This window comes from Choloepus didactylus, chromosome 25 (assembly GCF_015220235.1).
Source record: "Choloepus didactylus isolate mChoDid1 chromosome 25, mChoDid1.pri, whole genome shotgun sequence".
Taxonomy (NCBI): domain Eukaryota; kingdom Metazoa; phylum Chordata; class Mammalia; order Pilosa; family Megalonychidae; genus Choloepus; species Choloepus didactylus.
This window is the reverse complement of record NC_051331.1, coordinates 2,699,165-2,717,118: the sequence shown is the minus strand read 5'-3', so window position 1 is coordinate 2,717,118 and position 17,954 is coordinate 2,699,165. Positions and strand designations below refer to the sequence as shown.

Here is a 17,954-nt window from a genome sequence, read left to right as displayed (position 1 = left end):
GTCCCTGCTCCCACCTGAGCCCCGAGTGCCGCGCTGGGGAGCTTGGGGGAGGCGACAACACCTCCCGCAGGAAGGGGCCACTCCGACAGCCCAGCCCCGACCCGCACCCCTTCCCCGGAGGCTCTGCCAGCCCAGGATCTTGTCTTCCGACTTCCAGGTGACAGTTTCCTGCCCGTCAGGCAGGGGCGGCCTGAGAGGATGGGAGCCAGGGGGCACGGGCGAGCACAGGGACCCCTGCACCCTGCTCGTGCCCGTGGCCGGGGCTCAGTGCCAAGGACTGGCCCTTGCCCACACCCAGCCGGCCGGTGCACGCACACTGTCGTGAGCCCTGCACAGTGTCTCAGGGTCTCAGGAACTGAGGGCCGTGATCCCACACTGCCGCTGCCCAGGGCCATGGGTGCTGCTCTGCCCACATCCCCTGCCCTCACAGCCCATGTGGCCCCACAAGACCCCTCGTGGCCCCCTCCCTGCCGACTGGCAAGGGGCTCCCGGTGCACCTGCTTCTCCAGAGGACACGGGCTCTGTGACGGGGGGGACCGTGTCCGTGCCATGCTAGGGCCATGGCAGGCACTTGGCAAGAGTCGGAGGAATAAAGGAAGACAGGCACCAGGGGCTCTGCATGGGAGAAGGGATCCCACCCTCCCGTCTCAGGGCTGGCAGGAAGAGGTGGACAGTGCACGCAGGAGGCCAGGGGGAGAGGTTGAGGCCGAGAGCACAGGCACCCAGGGCTTCTCGTCTGCATTTTATCAAACGGATGCGTGGAAACAATCAAAGCCCTAAAAGCTCTGCTGAAACAGCTCCTCACAGGCCCCGAGGCCATGGCCCACTTTGTGGCAGCGTCTTCTGGAACCCAGCTCCTTGGCGACAGGCTTCTTCTGCTGCCTCCTGACGCTGAGAGTGTGCATCACCCACCGCCCCATTTCCCCACCTGCGCCTGCCCGGAAGCCCCTGCGGCCCGCTCGGGCCCATGTCAGGACGACCGCAGCGGAGCTCAGCTGAACAGCACACGCGGCCGTTCTCTCTGCGGCAGCTCGCTGTCCACCTGCCCGTTTGCCTCCGCGGCCCGGCCCCACCCCTGCCTGGCTCTGCTCTCCCTGCGCGCCTGGGCCCGGCCCCCCTCGGGCAGCCACAGGATGCCCGTGTTGCTGGTGCCCGGACGGCTGGTCGGCACCAGCGGGGGCGCCAGGGGAGCCCTCGGCCTCTGCATTGTGCCCGCTGTGCCGATGCGGTTCCACGTGTAGGAGGCGCCGAGGAGATACGTACGTGAGGTTAAGGGTCACACCGGGCAGCCCACACCGCGACAAGAGGACACACACTGCAGGGGTGCAGGCTCCGCAGGAGGGGCTTTACCTTGGACATCCGGCTGAAGTCAGCAAAGCCCTCGGCGCCGTGGAAGGACCCGCTGCCGAAGGGGTCCAGGGTCCCAAAGGGATCTGCAAGGGGCACCAACAAGGTCCCAGTTACCGCTGTCCCGTGGCACGCCTTCTCGGGCAGGTTGGCGCTGCCTCCTGGCACCTCCCATGACAGCCGGCCCCGGGGGACTGGGGCGATCGGGCCACGAGCTTGTGCCCAGGCCAGGGCCACTGCGGGACAGCGGCAGGGTCACTGCTGAGGGCACGGCCGCCCCGTGGTGTCAGGAGGGAGGGACAGACAGGGGTGGCTTGGGGGGGGGGCACCCAGCCCCATGTGGAGAGGCTGCTGTGGGGAAAGACAGTGGCCAAGAGTGACGGACAGACAGGCCCACCGAGGAAAGAAGGGGCAGCCAGAACGCTCCCAGAGCACGGGTGCTTCCAGAGTGCGTCCGTAGGTTCTGTCACGAGGGGAGGCGTCTTCAAACACGTGACCACGGCACAGCCTGGGAAACTCCACCAAACTCGGGGTCCTTTTCAGACAACCCAGAGACGTGAACCCGAGGTTTGTAGAGAGGATCAGGCGAAATAACATCCAGTAACGGGGGGGTCACCACTGCATTCCTCCCGTCGGGGCCCCTTTCTGGAGACGCCAGCTCCTGCTTGGGACAGTGAGCGGCCGGGCACACGGCTGTGGCCTGACTCGGGGGTCCCTAGGTGCTGCCGGCAGACACAGGGGAGGCGAGGACACCCCGGCCTTGGACACGAGCGCATGAACTGGGTGGCACGTGAACCGCCCCAGGAGAGGCAGGAAGAAAAGCAGGGCGAGACTCACCTGATCCTTTCGAGGAGACGCTGGAGGACAAGAAAGGGTCACTGGACTCAAAGGGGTCGAGCTGGGTGAAAGGAGAGAGCGGAGTGAGAGGAGCCTGTTTCCCGGCACTCACGGCACCCCTCCCCGCCACCCACCCCCACCACAGCCAGGGCCAGACCCCAAACCCGCAGCCCTGCTTCTGGGAAGGCAGAGGGGACCCGAGCTCATGGGCTGCCCTGCAGAAAACACCTGCAGGCTCAGGAAGAAACACAAACACAGCTGCCAAAGGCCACGCGGGGAACGGCAGCCGGCGGACTTGGGAGGACACTGGGACCTGGGAGAAGGGCAGCCCGGAGGAGCCTCACAGCTGGGGGTGTCGGCGGCACGGCCACGGCCCAGGGTGGGGTGGCTACAACACGTGTCTTTCTGGCCTGAAGAACAGAGGATGGGGCCGCGGGATGCCCACAGCCGGGGAAGGTGAAGGGGGGCCCGGAAAGGACAGAGGCAGAGGACGGGAGCCCCGGATTCCATGAGAAGCGCAGCCCGAGTCTCGGGTGGACCCCTGAGGCACGTATGTGGGCCGACTCAGGGAAGCTGGCAGCCATGGCGAAGGGAACCGAGCCATGATCCGCACGTCTGCCAGATGCAGGTGAGTGAGAGCGCAGCACTAGGGTACCCGAGTGCACCGTCCGCTAAAACACCGTCAGCATTCCCTGATGGAATATAACAGAATCCAGGCTCCAGAATGTAGCGTCCACAATGTACAGGATACGATACCCGATCCTCAGCACACAGAGAAGCAGGAGCTGGGACCCCTCAGGGAGGGAAGGGCAGCCCCAGGGGGACCCTGATGCTGGAATGAGCAGGCGAGGGCTCACTGAGGCTATTATGACCACGCTCGGGGAGGGAAAGGAGCACACACGTGTAAAGAATGTACGGGAGCTCTTAGTACAGAAGGAGAAATGACAAGAAAGAAGCAAACGGGCCCTGCCACCGAGACGGCGGAGTGAGGGGCTCCAGGGCTCTGTCCCCCACAGTAGCTCTGAACGACCTTAGGAACAGGCACAAACATCTTCTCAGAGCTCTGGAACGCAGGTGACAGAGTGCAGACACAGGGCGAGTGCCAAATCCAGTGAAAACGGCAGAATCTGCTGGTGCCCTGGCTGCTTCTCATCAGCGCGGAGCTGGGCCTCACGCCTGGTGCCAGAAGGGGCGTCCGCCGGCTCTGTCTGCCTGGTGGCAGCCGGAAGGATTGAACCAGGACACTCTGGGGTCACGGTTCCTGAACATGCCCTGCGTGTGGAAGGCACTCACAGAGAGCGGCCATGGCACGGCAGCCTGGCGAAGGTTTTCCAGCTGCCGGACACACGGTGCCGTGTCTGGACCCTGAGGAAATGGTTTCCTGGGCCCTGTATAAGCCACACCCGCGGGCCCAGCTCAGGACATGGGCACAGAGAAGACTGGGGAGTCCCGCCCTCCCGCCTCGGGCTGCTCTCCAGACTCACCGTGTGGCTAAGCTCTGGGGATACTCGCGCCTATCTGCAGAGACTGGGAGAGATGTTTTCTCTTTTCCTTTTTCCTCTGTCTTTGGTAGACCCTGGCAATCCATGTAATCTTTCTCATAATTCTAACTGGATACAAACTTAAGGAACAGAGGCTTTGGAGTCTAAGGTCCAGAGATATAATGTTGAAGTATCAAAACATCCAGGTTTGAACAAAAGACTACAAAATGTACAAACAAGCAGGAAGCAGTGGCCCCGGCAAAAGAGGAGGAAAGCTTTAGAAACTACCAGCGAGGACCAGGCCTGAGACGTATCAGACAAACTTTCAAAAAATGGCCCTAAATACACTCAAAGAGCTAAAGGAAAACATGGACGAAGGACGAAAGGAAATCAGGAAAACAGCAGGTGGACACAGGGACAATATTAACAGCGAGATGGAAGGTACGCAGAGGAACTGAAGGGGGCTAAAGACCACAGTAACAGAAACCGGAAACTCCCTAAAGGGGCTCAAGAGCAGGCCGCAGCCGGCAGGATCAAGAGTCAGTGAATCTGCAGATGAGAAGAAAAGTGAACACGCCCGAGGAGCCTGTGGGACGTCATCGGGCACCAACACAAGCACCGTGGGGGCCCCCAGAAGGAGAAGAGAGAGAGGAGCAGAGAATATTCAAGGAAGTCTCCTCAAATCTAAAAAAGCCATGAACAGACACATCTAAGATGCTCAATGAACTCCCAACAGGATGAACGCAGATAGACCCACACCATGACATATCGTGTTAAAACTGGCAAATGCCGAAGGGAGAGAGAATTCTGAACGCTGCAAGAGAGAAGCAACGTGTCATCTACAAGGAGCCTCCATTAGATTAAGGGCTGATTCCTCATCGGAAACCAGGCAGACAAGAAGGCAGTAGGAAGATAAACTTAAGTGATGAAAGCAAAAAACCACCTGTGCCAGTTTGTATATATTATGCCCCCCAGAAAAAGCCACATTCTTTAATGCCTTCTTGTGGGAGCAGACGTATTAGTGTTGATTAGACTGTAATTCTTTGATTGAATGTTTCCATGGAGAAGCACCCTACCCAACTGTGGGTGATGACTCTGACTGGATAATTTCCATGGAGCTGTGGCCCCGTCCATTCAGCCTGCGCCTTGATTAGGTTACTAGAGCACTATATAAGCTCAGACAGAAGGAGCTCATAGCTGGCTGGAGCTGAGACAGACATTTTGAAGACAGCCGTTGGAAGCTGATGCAGACATTTTGAAAAAAGCCATTTTGAAACGCAACCTGGGATCAAGCAGACGCCAGCCACGTGCTGTCCCAGCTAACAGAGGTTTTCTGGACACCACTGGCCATCTTCCAATGATACCTTTGTTGATGGACACTTTATGGCCTTAAGACTGTAACGTGTAACTAAATAAACCCCTTTTATAAAAGTCAATCTATTTCTGATGTTTTGCATTCCAGCAGCATTAGCAAACTAAAAGACCACCAAACAAGAGTTCTATATCCAGCAAAACTGTCTTTCAAAAATGAGGGAGAGAATAAGACACTGACAGATAAACAAAAGCTAAGGGATTTGTCACCACGAGACCAGCCCTACAAGAGATGCTGGGGGAGCCCTGCAGGTTGAAAGGAAGGATGTGAAGTAAGAGATTGAAGCCGCATGAAGAATGAAGATCTCCAGTACAGGTGATGAAATGGGTAAAACTAAATGCCAGGACTACTGTAATTTTAGTTTATAATTCTATTTTTTTATTTCCTGTAGGATTTGAAGGGCAAATGCAAAAATGTGATGACAAACCAATTGCTTTAGACTTAAAATGTGTAACTTGTGACAAGACCTGCATACAGGAGGGGTGGGGGCAAGTGGGAACATGGTTTGTGTGTGCAATTGAAGATAAGCTGGTGTCAACACAAATGAGGCTGTTAGAGGTCCAAGATGTCAAATTTAAGCCTCACGGTGACTACAAAAGAAAATATCAGAAAATATGAAAACTCATGGAGACAGAAAGTAGAGTATAGGTCATGGTGTGGGGGCAGGGGGAACGAGGAGTTAATACATAATGCATGTAGGGTTTCTCTCTGGAGTGACAGGAAAGTTCTAGTAACAGATGGAGGTAGGGTACTGCAATATTGCAAATGTAATTAATCCCATGGAATGGTATGTTTTTGGGGGCGGGGAGGGTTGAGATGCGCAAAGTTTTTGTTGCACGTGTGTTCCCCAATCAAAATTAAAACAAGAGAGCAGCTTAAGAGACAGCAACAATTAATATAATATATGGTTTATAGTTATCTGTAACATATACACATATTTATATATATATATATATATATATATATATATATAACAAGGGAGGAAAAAAGGCTCACAAGGACATTATTGGGACATATGGGAAAATGGAACACAGACTTAAATCTCCTGAACTTGATAACCTCCCTGAAGGAAGGTACTTAAATGAACATCCTTGTCCTTAGGAAACGAACACGGGAATACTATGTGCTCGAGGACCATGATGTAGACGACGTAATCTCAAAAGTTCAGGAAATAAAGAAATAGATAGATTGATAGATAGATACACAGACAGACAGATGGACAGACCAGGTAAGAGTGATATGATAAATGTGGCAAAATGTTAAAAGTTAGTGGATCTGGGTATCCGGGTAGGGCTGTGTTGGAGTTCTCTGTATGGGGGTTGTATTATCTTTGCAACTGTGTGTAAGTTTGAAATTATTTCAAAATTAAAAATTCTAAAGACTGAAAGAAAAAAATAAAACGGAAATTCTGGAAAGGGAAAATATAATATTTAGAATAAAAACTTCACTGGGTTAGCTACTCAGCAGAATGGAGATGAGAAAGCAAAGAGTAAGTGAACTTGAAAATAGATTGGTAGAAATCATTCAATCTGAAGAAAAAAGAGAAAGAGTGAAAAGAGTAGGACAATATTAAAAGGACTCACATATGTGCAACTGGAAACCCGGAAAGACAGGGGAGAGACAATTGGGCAGGAAAAAATATTTGAAGAAATAACAGCTGAGATTTGGTGAAAAAGAGACATGGAAGCGGCCAGAGGAAAACGAGTCGTCACAAAGGGGAGCTGTGCCAGTTTGAATGTATTATTTCCCCCAAAAAGCCATATTCCTTGATGCAATCTTGTGGGGCAGACATATTAGTGGGGATTAAGTTGGAATGTTTGGATTAGGTTGTTTGCATGGAAATGCGCCCCACCCAACTGTGGGTGATAACTCTGGATAATTTCCATGGAGGTGTGGCCCCACCCATTCAGGATGAGTCTGAATTAGTTTACTGGAGCACTGTATAAGCTCAGACAGAAGGAGCGAGCTTGCCACAGCCAAGAGGGACACTTTGAAGAATGCACAGGAGCTGAGAGAGGAACTGCAGTTTACAGAGACATTTTGGAGACGGCCTTTGAAAGCAGACTTTTGCTTCGGAGAAGCTAAGAGAGGACAAACGCCCCAAGAGCAACTGAGAGTGACATTTTGAAGAGTAGCTGTGGCCTAGAGTGGAGGGTCCTGGGAGAAAGCCATTTAGGAACCAGAACTTGGAACAGATGCCAGCCACATGCCTTCCCAGCTAACAGGTTTTCCAGACACCACTGACCATCCTCCAGTGAAGGTACCCGATCGTTGATGTGTTACCTTGGACACTTTATGGCCTTAAGACTATAACTGTGTAACCAAATAAACCCCCTTTATAAAAGCCGATCCATCTCTGGTGTTTTGCATTCCTGCAGCATTGGCAAACTAGAACAGAGCAAAGGGGAGCAACTATTGGAAAGACTTGTGACTGCCCAGCCGGGCTCAGCCGGGGCAGCGGAGGCCAATGGCAATGGAAAGGGCATTCTAAAAACGCTGAAAGGAAAGAAGATTCCAAACCAGAATGGTACACGTGGCAAAAATATCCTTCGAGAATAACAAATTACACCTGCACTACAAGACACGCTCAGGAGGTTCTGCAGGCTGAAGGAAAACAACAGAAGGAAAGTCACATCTTCAAGAAGGGGTTGATAACGTCATAAAATTAAAAGACTTCTTTCCTCTTAATTTCTTTGAAACTCATATAACGGTTTAAAGGAAAAATTGTAGCACTATCTTAAGGAGTTTTTAATGTATGTAGATGTAACTCATACGCCAGTTGTAACACAAGTGACGCTAACGGAGGGGATAATGGACCGATGGTTGCAAGGTTTACGTATTTTACACGAGGTTATACGGTATCAACCCCAAGTAGTCCGTGAAAAGTTAAGAACATATATGGCAATCCCTAAAGCAACCTCTAAAAAATAATGCACACAGTATGTGTAGTTCAAAAGTCAACAAGTAAATAAAATGGAATTCTAGAAATTCCCACATATCCACAAGAAGGCAGGAAAAGGGGAACAGAAGAGCAAAGAACAATGGATAAACAGAAGGCAAATAATAAAACGGAAGACTTAAATCCAACCTTATCATTAATTACATTAAATCTTAACAGACTAGACATTCCATTTGAAAGGCAGAGATTTCCAGAAGCAAGCCCCAACTACAGGCTACTTGCAAATAATGTACTTCACATATAAAGACCCAGGTGGGTTGAAAATAAATGGATGAAAAAAGACATATCTTATTCAAGAAGTAAGCAAAAGGAGGATGAAGTGACTATTTCAAGATGTGATAAAACAGATTTCTAGACAGCATACAGCCAGAGACGAAAAAGAATTTTTTTATAATGATTTAAAAAAGGAAGACATGACAATCATCCACGGGTATGCACCTAAGAGAGCTTCAGATTCCAGGAAGCAGAAGTTGGCAGAATTAAAGGTGAGCGCAGGTAATGCCACCATCAGACATTCCAACACCTCAGCAAATGGAAAACCAAAAACGGCCAAACATGTAGCTGAACGACCCCATCGGTGACCCTGGCCTAACCCCACCCGACAACTGTCCTTTTCCAGGGCACGTGCTCGTTCACCAACAGAGACTACACGCTGGGCCGTAAAACAAGCCTCAGTAAGTTCAGAAGGGATGAAGACATATGGGACACGTTTTCCAATCACAATCAGAAATCAATCATATACGATTTTAGAAAATACAGACAGATGTTGGGAAATCAAACAACTTCTAAACAATCCATGGGGTCTATGAAGAAATCACAGGGAAACTGGAAAATATTTCACACTGAATGACGATGAAGACACAACATAAAGATCTGTGGAAGGCAACTAAAGCAGTATCTAGAGAGATCCCGTGGTTTTAAATGTCTACCCTAGAAAACGTCTCAGTTCAATCACTTAAAATTGGACATTAAAAGGTTAGAAATAGAGAGGAAAGTAAACACAAAATGAGCAGAAAGAAGGAAACAATCAAGAAGAAAATTCCTGAGATAGAAAACCAATGAATAGAGAAAATTAACAAGGCCAAAAAAGCGGGTTCTTTGAAAAGTTCAACAAAACCGAGGGCCCCTTAGCTAAACTGGTCAAGAAACAAACAACAGGGATCTTCTGGGTTTATAACATATGTAGATGAAACTCGTGTGACGGCTATAACACAAGCGACGCTAACGGGGGTGGATAAAGGGAACTATGGGCCTGCCAGGTTCCCACATTTTACACAAGGTGATACCACACTATCGCCAATGTCAGGGGTGAAAGGGGGCGAGCACTGCAGGCCTTTCAGACATAAGGAAGATAGTAAGAAAACAGTACAAATGAAACCCCTGCCTTCAAGGAGCTCTGGGCCTCGAGCTGAAATCCAACAAGTACAGGGAGAAGGCAAAAGACCGAGAGCCCCACGGAAGAAAGGGGCAAGGCCTCCCCATCACCCCGAAACCAGGACCCAAGATCGGAGACGCAGCCTAGAAAGCAAAGCAAGGCTAGAAATCGCCCTCATTTATATGTCAAGATTCTCTGCAAAATCACAAAAAGCCGTTGTTTGGGTTTTGAATCCTCTTTGACCCAGACTGGCCCCAGGGGTGGTGCCTCCCTCGGTGTAAAATGCTGGGGGCGGCCCGTGAGCTGCACACGCTGTGAGGGACGCTCCGAGGCCTGGCCCTGGCCCGGGAACACCACCGTGCTGGAAACTGAGGCTCTGGAGAGGAGATGAGCTATGATGGGCCAGACTGGGGTTGGGTCCTGATCCCACAGGCCTGGGGTCCTTAGAAGAGGGAAACTGGGGCACAGGGAACAACACGCGACAACAGGGGCAGACTGGAGTGACGTGGCCACAGCCGAGGCGGCCGGCCACCCCCAGGGCCCCGTGCACACCAGAATGGGGGCCTCTGGCTCCAGGACGGTGAGAGCCTGCTTCTGTCGTTTAGCCCCTGGCTCGGGCACTTCATTCCAGCAGCCGCAGAAAGCCGACACACACACTAACTGCCACCGTCTGTCTGCAGAGAGGACCCTCAGCACTGGCTGGCATCAGCTGCCAGGACGAGGACAGTGGGCTTCTTCCCACAGTGATGTGGGCCCCGCATGGCACCACTGGCACTGGGCCCTAGGAAGGCGGCAGGTGGAGCTAGCGGGGTAGGACATCCGGGGCCTGGTTTTGTTTTTGTGGGCAGATGGACAATTGTGGGGCCCAAGGCGAGGGGCAGAGAAACCAGTCGACAGGGCCTGAGCTCAGCAACAGTGGGATAAAAAGGAGCGAGAAGTGACCGGGTATCACGGGAAGCTGGGGGGGGCCTCGGCGGGGGCTGCACCACACGCGCTGCCTGCTCTGCTCCCCCCACAGAACGGGCACCACTGGTGAAGGCTGGTTGGTGACTCACCCCACCGAGGGGGCTGGCAGGGAGGGGGCGCCTCCTCGCCTGCCAGGGATGCCTGCAGGGGCGCCTGCCCCCCCAAAGCCGCTCACCTTTGAGGACAAGGAGGGGAGTTTCGTGAAGGGGTCTGAGGTAAACGGGTCGTTCTTTGTCTGCTTCTTGAAGAAGTCGTCTGTGGCAGAGCCGCAGAACGGGGCGCTTTCTTTGAAAGGATCTCCTCCGAATGGATCTAGCGTAGTGAAGGAAAAAAACGTCCCGTGAATAAATGACATCACGCTGACTTAGTAAAAGGGCCTGGACATACAAGGCCATACGTCGTTTAATGCTTACAACAAATTCTAGAAAAGGTACAACTGTAGAGACAGAGATCAGCTAGCTCAGCGGCTGCCGGGGGCTGGGGTGGAGGCAGGGGGACGCCCCAGGGGACTTGGGAGAGGACTGGAACCTTGTGTTCTGTGCAGGTATCACTGGCTGGGCACATTTGCCCGCATCACCTGATCGTGCTCTTGAAGGCAGTAAGTTTTGGTACTGTGTATAAATTACACAAGCCAGAGAAGCGGGTTTAAAAAACAATCAAAGAGCAACACTATCTGTGCATCGTATCCATAGCATCCTCCACTCGGCTCCTTGAGGTGGGCAGAGGTGAGCAGGACCCCCGCTTGCCGGCATGCCTGGGGCCCCTAGACCCCACCCCAGGTTTGTGGGCCCAGCCGCACTCCCGCCAGGCTGGCCAGAAGCCGCTCTGGCAACTCTCCTCGCCATGGGGCAAACAAGTGTGAACAGGAGAGGCTCCTTCAGAACCAAGAGCCCCCGTGCCACACGGCAGGGTCTAGCAGAGGAGCTGGGTGCTTGTCCACCCTCCTCAGCCCACTCCGGGAAGGGAATGTCTCGAGGATCTGCCCACAAACCCCTGCTTCCAACAAGAGCCCTCACCTGTTGAGGCCGTCTGCTGCTCGGCAAAAGGGTCGTTCTGGAACGGGTCACCTGGGAGGACAGGAGAGGATGCTCAGCTCCATGGCCCAGAGGTGCCATGAAGGGCCTTCTGTCCTCGGCCAGCCCCCACCCGACACGCTCGGCCACCAGGCCCATCAGGATAGCCCTGTCCCTGAGAGATGATGAGGCCAGGGCGCCACAGGTCAGAGCTGCCCGATTCGCCACTTGGAACTAAGATGCTTCACCCCAGATCTGAAACCCGAACGGACAGGAACCCCTGGACATGTCTGCCAAATCGTGGCCCGCCCCCTGCCTCTGCGTCTTTTGCAGAAAGGGACAAACGGCCTTTCTGGAAATGCTATTTTGCCCTGAAAAATGGGGAAATGTTGGGACATCTCGTTTCCAGGCTTCTCTGTGGTGACTGCTCTCGACTTGTGCGCGACTCCTGACAAATCGCCCTCGGACCCTCACAGGGATGAGGAATCTGTGGTCAGTGACCAGATCTGTTCAAAGCCGTTGTTGCATCTGATTACCTCAACCCTGGGAGGGGAGCACAGATGAGATTACTAAGCCACAGGCAGGATGGAAATCCAAGGGGGCTGAGTTTAAGCCCACCCCCCCACCCACCCCCACCCTGGATCTCGGGGCCTCGCTGGGAGCCCGCAGCTCCTCCCCCTGCACAGCTGCACGGGGGCCCCCACTGGCAGCGCATCCCCTGCCTCCTCCACTGCACACCGCACGTGGCGGCACTTCTGCTTTCCTGACTGTGAAACGACTCTCGCCAGCGCACGGCCGGCTGTCAGCGGGGAAGGGGGCATTGGGGGAGGTACCTCGGAAGGGGTCGGCTCCCCTAAATGGGTCAGACTTGAAGGGGTCCTCCGCCTGGAAAGGGTCCGGGTGCAGTTCCTGGGTGTTGTTGCGGAACAACAAGGCCTTGCTTTGGAAAGGGTCGTCCTGCAATTTTGTGGAGAAACAGGGCAGGGATTTGATTATTTCAAATTGAACATCAGTCAGAACGCAGAATTCTGCCCCTGATTTGCGTTTCCCGTGTAAGTGGCATGATCCTGAAGAGAGGGGGTTTTTTGAAAAAATTACTGCATCTCGTAGGATGGGCTTTGGTTGAACCACAATCACGGGCACTGGCTCATCAGTTGTGACAAACGTCCATCCCGTGTAGGACATAAACAACAGAGGGAAACAGGAGTGAGGGTAAACGGGAACTCTAGGGGCTATCTTCAGAATTTTTCTGTAAATCTAAAACTATTCTAAAATAAAAAAGCTCATTAACAAAGTCATTGGATAAAAAAAAAATGTTGATTTTGGAAATGTCATCAAGCAAATGCAAAGGGTCAGTTGAGAACCGTAGCGCGTGTCATTCCAAACCACCCTCCCAACCGTGTGGGTCTTGGGGAGCGGGGCCTCTGTGGGCATTTTACAAACTGCAGCTTCCCCACCAAAGAACGTGCTGGCTGCAGACACGTGGTGAGGAAACAGGCTCTTGTGCAGTTAGAACTACTGAAGCACAGGATGTTTTGCATTTTTTTTTAAAAAAGTGCTATTTCTAGAAAGAAACAAGCACACTTAAGCCAGAAGAAAAACTATTTACTTTTTAAGAGCACATCTTTGTAGTGGAAAATGCCCTGAAAGGGGCTGATCTGTGGAACACCGCACTGGGTTTAGAGAACATGACGGTATTTTGGTTGACACAGACACACCCTTGGCGAAGATGTGGCTGTTTCACAGTGACACAGAAGAGCACAAACACCCAGCCCCCCTGAGGCTAGAAAATCCACCCATTATTCCAAATGACCCAAATCAAACCACCAAACGGCTGGGGGCTTCTGGGAAGATATGGATGATGGCTAAGGGGGGGTTGTGTCAAAGGTGCCACAGAGAGTCTGCTGCCGAGGCTGCCAGGGCCCCGGGGCAGCCGACCAAGCGGATCAGGAAGGCTTTTGAGGAAGCCGGGGTTCTTCAAGGAAGCCGGGGGTCTCGGCTCTCGACGAGCCTGCAGGCGGTCTGTCTTCCTCAGCTCTGGCATCAAGAATGAACCAAATCCCTGCCCTCCAACGAGTATGGAACAGTTGTCTTACCTAGGAAAGATTCCCTGGAGCCTCCAAACATGGGGCTCCCCCAGGTAGGGAAACCCGAGTTGGGTTCTTGGGCAAGTAAGTACAGATGTGCGAGGACAGCATCTGTGGACAGGGCACGGGCTCCGACCGGGTGTCTCAGTGCCAGCGAGAGCAAGCTACACGCACCTGCTGACGGCCTGTGGCGTCCCGGGACACGGAGCAACGCGGACAGGAGTGAGGGGGCCGAGGAAGCTCAGTTTCCCTGGTACACTGGGCTGGGAAGGAAGCAAGCGTTTCGGGAGTAACGCTGCCAACTCCCGGAGCAAATACTCCCACCCTGGCGGAGCTCAAGACGGAGGACAGAAGGGGATGGCGCCCTGGGCTCAGCTGTGAGTGCCTCAGGATGGAAGCTTCTAGGTGGTTAACGGGCGCTGGCTTACAAGGGCTGTGCTGGGGCAGGGCAGAGGTGGGGCCTCTGACGACTCCAGCCCGGAGGCCGGGGCTGGGAGCACGAGGCCCATGAACCACGCTGCCCTCACGATCTGCTCCTAGCAGTTGGCAGCTGGAGGCCACCATCACCCCTCCTCCCTCCAGGGGAAGCCTACGGAGATACTGGCAGAAATGGTTAGCTTTCAGTTCACCTCCTGCCCCGCCAAGATCTCACTGTCATAATCCTCTCACCATCTACTAACTCGGGGGCCCCAGGGCCATGCAGCGGCTGAGGCCGGGCTGAAGGAGATGGCCCTCTGCTCTGCTCTCCCGTCCCCTCGCCGGGGGCTGCTCTCTGAGGAAACGAGCCCTGCTCTGTGGCATCTGCAGATTCCCGTGGTGGAAGTGCTCCCACCACGGCCTATTCCCAGTTACCCTGCAACCAGCCTGCAGAATTCCTATTTAATGATGGAAGAACGGGCCCAGCACACCGCGGGGGCTAGACGTGCTGGAGAAAGACCTGGTCTCACGGCCACTCCTCAGTGGGGCTCAAGTCTATGGTGGGGACTTGGCTCTAGCAGACGGGCTGGTTGGGTGCTTTCTTCAAGGGCACCAGGCCAGGGTTCTCACCATCAGACGAGACGCAACACCCCAACACGACTTCAAGAACACTCTGGGTCTCTCAGACGCTAAACGGGACAACTTAGCAGCTTTCGTAGAGTACACTTTCCAAATTGCCTACTAAGAAAGCTCTAGAAGCATCTCTTTTGTTATGCTACTTTGGGGGCACTAAATCCCCAGCCCCAAAACCCCCAAAGACGGCTAAGAGGGTACTCTCTCCTCTGGAGGAAGCTTGAAATGCTCAGGAGAAAACAAAATCCCTCTTCAAAATGTTTAATAAGAAATGGAAACAAACCAAGAAAATGCTTTGAAAACTGTATTTGTACAATAAGATAAATACTGTTTTTCTTTCAGGCACTGGTGGCAAGTTTCTATGTAACAGCTCTGATGCCAACACCCCAAGGTTCACTTCTTGATCATGTAAACTTTGCCCCGTTTAAAAGATGAACAAAAACAGTCAGAAAAGTAAAAGTCAGTGGAAAAATCCCTGACCGCTGGCAAATTGCCACTTCACTGCCGACTTCTATCCCAGGAAACCCCGTGAGAACCTGCAGGAGGGGACGGTGAGGCGTCCACAGACGGAGGCCGCACGGAACAGCAGGCAAGGCGCCCACGGCTGTGGGGAGCAGCTGGGAAGCAGTGACACACCAAGGCTAGTCAGAGCGAAGTGGGGATCCCGGCTCAGCCGACCCACGGCGGAACAAAGAAGGAATGCTCGCAGTTAAGAAGGGAAGAGTCACGCACAAAGCCAACAGTGGGCATGAGAGCAGAAATGAATTCACCCACTTGTGACTCCAAGAGGAGAGACGATCTGCGGGTGGCGGCGAGAAGCAGCACGTCCAGTGCTGGCCACAGACGAGGGGAGGGGAAGGGGACATGGCCACCTGGGAACACAAGTCCCCAGAAAGTCTAAGGACCAGGAACGAGGCTACAGAGAGGAGAAACACTCCAGGAAGTGACGGTGAAGAGCGGAGCGCCGCACTCAAAGAGCGGGCCTGCTGGCTGCAGGGAGGAAGAGGCACCCAGGAGCGTAGTGGCGAGGAAGGGGAAGCTGGGGGGAGCCCGGAAGAGAGAGCTGGAGGCTCTGGGAAGCAGGTAGAGGCTGCGGGCTCAGGGCTGCCATGGCCGACGCGGGCACCGGGAAGGAGGTTAAGCTTCAGCTCTGCCTGGATGTCAGCAGCTCGAGAGCCCGGGGAACCCCAAGAGGCCTGGACCCTCCCTGCCGGCCTGAATCGGTGCCCCAGGTCGAGGGGCAGAGGTAAAGTGCTGAGGTTACACGTGGAACCAAAATTTCCGGAGAGAAGCCAATTCGGAGCTGCAGCAGCAAGGCCCTGTGAGGGCCGGCCGCCATTTCTCTCGGCGCCTCTTGCAGAAATGCAGACCGATGCACGGGCATGGCCTCTGCCCCTTGAGCTGGGCATCCAGGGCTCGGCAGTGCGTGAAGACGCTGATCCCGTGAAGCTGTGTCTGCGAGGCCCTCTGGAGCTTCCGCGGAAGAGCAGGTCCTGCATGGGCCTCGGTCCTGTGGGCCAGGACTAGACCCAGTGTGGACCCGGGAGGCGAAGCACAGGGAAGACGGGGCAGCGGTGGGAACAAAGGAAACTGCTGCCAGAGGGGGCACGGCTGGCGGCAAACCCTGCAGTGTGGGGTGGGGGCACTCGCCGCACTAAGGGGGGTGGCCGCGCGCCCACCCCGCCTTTACCGTGGCTCCAAAGCCGCCCCTCTCCGTCAGAGTGCTGCCCTCGTTCGGCTCAGCCAGAGTGGGCACACCAGCACCATGGGGCCCGTTGAGGACCTCCTCGAACTGCGCCAGGCCCCGGCGCGCCTCCTGCTGCTCCTCGTGCAGCTGGGACAGCTTGCTCCTCGCCTGTGGGAGAAGGGGAGCACCGCGTCAGGCGCGGGGTCGGGCACGTGGTGGGCGAGAGCCAGCCCTCCCCCGGGGCCTCCCCGCACCAGCAGCCCGAGAGCGGAGCCTGTTCCAACGATGCTCGTGGGGTCTGTACAACACCTCAACCCACAGTCTGTTCAAGACGACAATCAAGGGCCGCCCCCTTGCAGAGAGAGGCATCTCTGACGCCCGACGGACCCAGGCGTGTCTCTGCTGCCTGAGCTCGCTGTGTGGCCCAGGCAGGTGGGCTGATCTCTCTGTTCCTTGTCTCCAACGTGGAGCACAAGAGATTGTGGGCACACACCCCTGGGATCAGCAGCCACGACCCATGTTTGAGCCTGGCTCCTCTCCCGCGTTTATGCACACCAAGGGCTGGGAGAGAAGGGATTTGAAACGACCCTAAAGATGCTAACACAACGCACAATGCAGGGATTGACTCTCCTCTGCCAAGATAGAGCACTGAGCTAACCAAGCACCACAGCCCGCTCTGCAGGACAGACGGACATGCCAGGGCCAGCGAGCAAGTCTGACATTGTACTAGGAGGGCAGGAAAGGAGCCCTTCCTCCTGCTGGCGAGAGGCGGCTGCGGGCCTGCGTGTCCTGGAGCATGGAGAGAGCGTGGGGTGCCCTGGGCAGCGGAAGGAACGGGACACGGGTCTGCAGAGGGGATGCGTGTGACCGGGTGGCGCCTCCCAACACACTCGCGTTTCAGTCACTATCTTAAAGGACGGGTATGGAGAGAGTTGAAACTATTCTTCAACCCTGGCCCTCTTGCCAGTGTGAGCCTCGGGCTGGCGAGACCGTTTCCAAAGCCTGAAGCTTCCTCCGGATAAGCCGTTTGCTTTGGGCTGCTCCCCAGCCCTGCCTGCTCACCCACGGCAATTTGCGCTCAGGTGGGGCGGGTGGAAGGACGGCAAGGCCAAGTCACGTGAGGCTGGTGCATGCACGGGGGTGGGGTGGGGGGTCCCTGGCATTTCCTCTCTACACCGGGAAGGCAGCTCCCAGGGAGAGCCTCTGGGGTGAGCAGGAGGTGAGAGCAGGGGAAAGCTGCAGCTGCAGTGCAGACACGGCCGATCGCCACGTGGCCCCACTCTGTCCGCAGCAGGCCCCGGAACTCTGCGGAGAGCTACCTGATTGATCTCTTCTTGGGTGGACTTCAGAGACTTGATGATGGTCTCCAGCTGGGCTTTTCCAGCCTGGATGCTCTGCTCCAGCTGGGTTTCCTCTTGCTGCAGTCGGTTCAGTTCGGACTTGGCCCTGTTCAAATCGTCTTCCTGGGACTTGAGGTCTGATTCCTGAGACTGGATTTGTGTTTTCAATGACGAAATCTGAAAGGACACATCAGAAGCATTCACAGTTCAAGAGGAAACGCAAACCAGGCAGGGGACTCCCAGCGACACCCCCAGGAGAGTGCCACCCGGGGATGTGGGGTCCTGACAGGGAGCCCAGGCCAGCGGCTTCCTTCCAGGCCTCTTTCTTAGCCTCAGAACAAGAGGCACCAAGGCAGAGAGTGCCATCCTGATTAACCAACCGAGGATCACCCTGCAGGGAGGGGGCATGTGACCTGGGACCCAGCCCGGGCCCCCGGGAG

General features: G+C 54.5%; 1 protein-coding gene across 11 annotated transcripts in view; it reads right to left on the bottom strand.

Moving 5' to 3' along the window:
• The window catches only part of EPS15L1 (epidermal growth factor receptor pathway substrate 15 like 1), an 87,477-nt gene that overhangs the window by 20,691 nt on the left and 48,832 nt on the right, over positions 1-17,954 (bottom strand). For 9 of the 11 annotated variants that reach the window (XR_005214169.1, XR_005214168.1, XM_037818222.1 and 6 more), the window contains 7 exons: positions 17,494-17,691; positions 16,178-16,342; positions 12,184-12,307; positions 11,354-11,404; positions 10,513-10,649; positions 2,185-2,245; positions 1,351-1,433 (listed from right to left, as the gene is read on the bottom strand). Coding sequence is in view for 9 of the 11 variants with exons in the window: in XM_037818222.1 (XP_037674150.1) it covers positions 1,351-1,433; positions 2,185-2,245; positions 10,513-10,649; positions 11,354-11,404; positions 12,184-12,307; positions 16,178-16,342; positions 17,494-17,691 (819 nt within the window). In the remaining 2 variants the exon portion in view is untranslated. The other 2 variants (XM_037818231.1, XM_037818230.1) reach the window with 2 other exon arrangements.